The sequence below is a fragment of the Giraffa tippelskirchi genome, chromosome 8, assembly GCF_054371585.1.
Source record: "Giraffa tippelskirchi isolate mGirTip1 chromosome 8, T2T-mGirTip1v1.2.pri, whole genome shotgun sequence".
Taxonomy (NCBI): Eukaryota; Metazoa; Chordata; class Mammalia; order Artiodactyla; family Giraffidae; genus Giraffa; species Giraffa tippelskirchi.
The window spans coordinates 143,636,833-143,642,360 of record NC_137282.1 but is presented as its reverse complement, the minus strand read 5'-3'; the positions used below and the strand labels follow the sequence as shown (position 1 = coordinate 143,642,360).

Sequence of the window (5,528 nt, the reverse complement as noted above, 5' to 3'; positions counted from 1 at the left end):
TTCTACTGAAACTTTTTTAGAAGAAAAGACAACAAAATCCAAAGGAATGATAACTAACCAGAAGACATTCATCACATAAGGAAAATTTCCCAATTACTTTGCTGGTTCTTTTTATTCTTTTCTTAATAATCTTTCAGCATTACACTGATAATGTTGGCTTGATACTTGATCATAATTGGAATATAGATGCAGATTACAGCAGAAATGAGAGTTTCATCTTAGCATCTCTGGTTTTTAGTTTCCAGAGGCTTCCTTTTATCATTGATACTCATCCTTAGAAGGGGTGTTTAGAGGTCTCAGCTGGAATTTCTCCCATCAGTGCCAATATGTGGGTCAGTAATCAGAGCTCACTAGATGATTTTATCTTATTGGGATTTTCTGATCGATCCTGGCTGGAAACACCACTCTTTGTAATCTTTCTGGTGGCTTACATCTTTGCCCTGTTTGGAAATCTCTCTGTTATCCTAGTTTCCTGCCTGGATCCCCAGCTGGACAGTCCCATGTACTTTTTTGTCTCTAATCTATCCCTTCTGGATTTCTGCTTTACTACCAGTACTGTCCCACAGATGCTAGTCAACCTTTGGGGACCAGAAAAGACCATTAGCTATGGTGGTTGTGTTGCCCAGCTCTATATTTCCTTGGCCTTGGGTTCTACGGAATGCATACTTCTAGCCATCATGGCCTTTGACCGTTATGCTGCTATTTGCAAGCCCCTTCGCTACCCAATCATCATGAACCAGAGACGCTGTATCCACATGGCCACTGGGACCTGGATTAGTGGCTTTGCTAACTCCCTTGTGCAGTCTACTCTCACCGTGTTGACCCCAAGATGTGGACAGAGGGTGATGGACCATTTCTTCTGTGAAGTTCCTGCTCTTCTGAAACTAGCTTGTACAGATACCCATGTGAATGAGGCTGAGCTCAATGTGCTAGGGGCTTTGCTACTTCTGGTGCCCCTCTCCCTCATCCTGGGCATTTATGTGTTCATTGCCTGGGCAGTAATGAGAATCCGCTCTGCGGAAGGTCGCTGGAAGGCCTTTAATACCTGTGCTTCACATTTGCTGGTGGTCTCTCTCTTCTACTTTACAGCCATCAGTATGTATGTCCAGCCTCCCTCTAGCTATTCTCAGGATAGAGGGAAGATCATGGCTCTCTTCTATGGAATCGTCACACCTACACTCAATCCATTTATCTATACACTGAGGAACAAGGATGTGAAAGCTGCCCTTAGAAGGGCACTAACTAAGAAATTTTGGGTCAGGACAAGATGATCTTTGAAGAGAAGACTTAAGAAGTAAGGATGAATATTTCTGCCTTTCAAAGATTTCAGACATAGAAGTGATGAGAGGACAGTGTCATAAAGTTCACAGGTGAAACAGGACAAAGAAAGAAACCATCAGTTCTTAATGATCTCCACACAGCCCTTATCAACTTTTGAGACTGCTTTTGCAAAATTGGATCTTACCAAGTCATATCAATTTTTTCCCTAACTGTTATGACTAGTTAACTTAGTTTCAGGGGAAAAACCTGGTGTAATAGCTAGAGAAAAGATATTTAGAAAGTTTTAAAAGGTATATTTGGCATAAACTGTTCCTAAGTGAATCCCAAGTAAACTGGAAATGATCCCATGTTTTTAAAAACACCACTACTATCCTGAGTTAACTTATACCAACATGTATTGATAGCATTTAGTCATCTTCTAACAATCAATGTCCAATTATGCCATCCTCCAAAGGCCCCAGAGGCAGGTGAAATCAACAAACATTTAGGTCAAAAGCATATAAGATAGACATATGCAAAGGGAAATACATAAAAAATTTTAGACTCAGTGATTTTAAATATGTTACTTTTGCCATAAACCTTAGCCAGTCTTACACTGGTATGATAAACAACAATGAGGTCAGGGCAAATACAAATAGAACTTACTGTGGAGGAAGAGAGAAAAAGCAGAAGGATGCTTTGAACAGTGAACAATAATGGAAAAACCTAAGGCCGAAAATATTCTAACTCAAGAAAATTTACTAGTAATTTATGAGTTTAAAGAGACAACTTCCTTTACCACTTGACTGTGTAAGTTAAGCCTAGTTCAATGTAGGAGTTATGAGAAAATCATGTTGAGTTTAAAGCCTTGGTTGACTTTTTAGCTTTACTTGAAAAAAAGGTCTTATAGCCTCTGGTTATAAACTGCCTCACAAATACGTATTAGTTAAACATGCCTAAAGAAAAGAGAGTGAGTTCAGTAAAAACTCAACATCATTGCCTGGAATGCAAATCAAATCTTTTTCTTCATTAACGAGCATATTTAGCCCATAGATAGAGTGATAAACATATGTGTGTCTTTTGGGGAAAACCATTTATTATCTTTGACTATAGTTTCTTTCCCACCAAATAAGGACATTAACACTTGCCTTAATTCAAAGGTGCTTGAAATTGCCTTTCTTAGCAAACTTTAAATTTAATATTTAATACTATAACTCTGTGGCCCATAAAACAAATCTAAATAATAAAATTTTAATTCTAAATTCATAGAATTGTACATAATTCTTTTCCCATATGGGTCATTACAGAGTATTATTCTGAGGATCAGTAAAATTTCTGCCAATCTCTCTTTTATAGTACACATCCCCAAACTTTCTTTATACAATCATCCTTTCCAAAATACATTTAACCATTTTTACTTATTTTAGTCCTCTAGTTATTTCAAAGTAATGAATCACAGTCCCTTAATAAGGTAATCTCTAAGGTTACCTTAAATTCATAAACATGAATTTCTCAAAATCCATCAGTGTGTTTCATCAGATTCCTTAATTTTGGAGAATAAATACACTGGATGGTATGAATCCTGGAATCTGAATTAAATTGGTATATGACTAGGAACATTAACAATCTATGTGTGTTCAACACGGCCAAAAATCATGTAAAATTTTGAATTGCAAATACTGAAGACAGGATGTCATTAAAATATGCAAAATCTCTCCCTCCCAAAGATAAAATATTCTAGTAAATCAAGATCACCTCATATAATGGAATATTTCATATGAATTTCTCTTTTCTCCCACATATCAGTAAGAATCTTGGCATTTTCCTACTCAGCATATTCTAGTACATTTAGAATTTGTTTTTCTGACAACACTGGTTAACCCCAGTCACATGCAATGTCCTCTCAGGTGGGTTCTATTGGAACACTTTATCAATGCATTGCCTTTCGATAGAAGTCCTTCCCAAGCCCATATAACGTTCATATTTGTAATTTCTTAGATTTCTCTTTCATGCTTTGGACATGATAAATGTTCAGTAAATGCACCCAACATAATTGAATCTAGAACTCTTCCTTTTTCTCTTTTTTTCCACGGCAACCCTCCCCTCTCCTCCTAAAAACAACAGTGCAAAGATCTACTTCCTATCAGTTAAGTACAGTGAACACTTCCGCTTTCTGTGGTCCAATTGGGAGACAGATGAAGCTAAAATATAAGGAAATGGATTTTAAAGAAATGAAGGTTCCTAGTTATATTAGAGAAAGAAAATTTGTTTCCTCAATTCTAACATAATCTGGAAAAGTATACTAAACTTTAAAAAAATTTGATAGCAGTGTTTGTCACAATTCATGATCCATTTTTACACAGGACTTCATGTCATTATATTAATAATATAATATGTATGCTAATATTTATATTAAAAATGTTTATAGTATTAATTTATTCCTTCTTGATAAAGCAATGTATTTCTCAGAGCTTGTATATTGTACTTCTCAGAGGGTATTCAAGGTTATTAAATAAAAATGCTACATCTTCTTGAGTTTATTAGTTTTGCTTGACAGTCTAGATAAAATTTAAATAAATGAACACTGAAGCTATTATTTTGTATTGGAACAAACATGGATCTATTATGCTGTGGAAGTTGCATACATTTTTAAGCAAAAACATGGGACTACAAAAAAAATTAGCACTGCTGTTGGAGGTTGCTTCCGATTATGCCCCCCCAAATCCTAAGGGTATGTTTTGATTTACCTTCAGTATTACAGACATATCAGAGCAAAAACAATATTTTCATATAAATGATATCTGATATTTTAGAATTTTATATATTAAAATACACAGCTTAATGAATTACAGTACAGGTACTGTCAAGCAGGCAAATAAATATAGTGCAATGTTGAAAACACAATTAATGAAAAAATTTTAATATTTTTACAAGTATTACTAAAACATCAGTAAATTTATTAAATTTTATATTAGTAAATTTTGTAAATATCAGTAAGTCATTAAACTGAAAAATATTTTGTGATATAGAAAGAGCAGTAGGGAAGCATATTCAACAAGGTAAAATTATCTATTTCAAAACAAAGTCTAGTGTCTATTTATTAGAGGAGCACTAGAAAATTCCCAACAATGTCAAAAACAAATCAAGGCTTTAGATAATGTGGCACTAAACAGATTGTTATTTCCTACCATGTGTGATATCCCATTTTAACATCTAATTTTTTTAACATCTAACATTCAATTCAGGAAAATAAAATATGAGTCCAAGTGATGAGTGTCTTTTCTGGATTGACACAGTTTTTAAAAATACACTTTTTCCTACTTCTTGCACTCTTCCTCTATGCCATATTTTGAGATGACTGGATCCCAAGATAGATAAAATCTGGATCCCCCAATTAGTGGAAAGAAGGAAGCACCAACTTCCCAAATCAGATTTTATGTGCATAAGAAATACAGTATTTTGTTTTAAATCACTGGGATTTGGAATTGATTTGTTACTGCAACAAAACCTATGTTACCTTGACTAATATAAGTACCATACACATAAAATCCCAAATGTAAGAAATTGTATTATTTAAATATAATTGTAAAAAAAATGCTTAAAACTGATACCTGCAGTAAATATTGCTGTTAGGTAAAATATCAGTATTCCCATTATGAATACTGTAAAATTACTAGAAATATAAGCCACTTTTGTTCATGCTGCCCCTTACAACAATAGTCCTATTTATAAACATAAGCCAGCACATGATTTTCTGAGTTAGAATTATGAAACTTAAAAACCCTAAATTTCTTTCTAAATCTACAGCTTGATTGGATTATATAGAGAATACAAACCAGTGAGCAGGTTTAAAGTCATATTTCTTACATTAATTGAACTTGTACAAAAAGATGGCACTACTAATATAAAGGTATCCAATTGAAACTTTATCACTCTTTTTACCACAGATATTTTGATTTTTCATAAAGAAAATTCTGGGGGAAACTTTCAGTTAATAATTACATTGAACCATAGCCTTAGGACCACTCGCTTATGGCAATAATTCTACATGAATCAATCTTACTGGTTACTTTAATTTTCTAGATTAAGGAGTAGCAGAAGAAAAAAGAAACCTGTTAAATGAGTTCTAGTATTTTAATCCTCAGTATTCAGAAGGAAAAGTAGAGTGGGAATAGTTAGGTCTTTCTCCTCAGTCACACAGCAATAGGTTCTAAATCAGCAAATCCTTGAAAGTAAAAGGTGAATGAGATTTCAGGTCTTAAATTCCT

General features: G+C 34.0%; 1 protein-coding gene across 1 annotated transcript; it reads left to right on the top strand.

The window, feature by feature from the left end:
• Positions 1–326: 326 nt before the first annotated feature.
• On the top strand, positions 327–1,271 carry LOC145516957 (olfactory receptor 2B2-like). Its single transcript, XM_081519061.1, has one exon. The coding sequence runs from the start codon at positions 327–329 to the stop codon at positions 1,269–1,271; it is 945 nt and encodes a 314-aa protein (XP_081375187.1).
• The last annotated feature ends 4,257 nt before the right edge of the window (positions 1,272–5,528 follow it).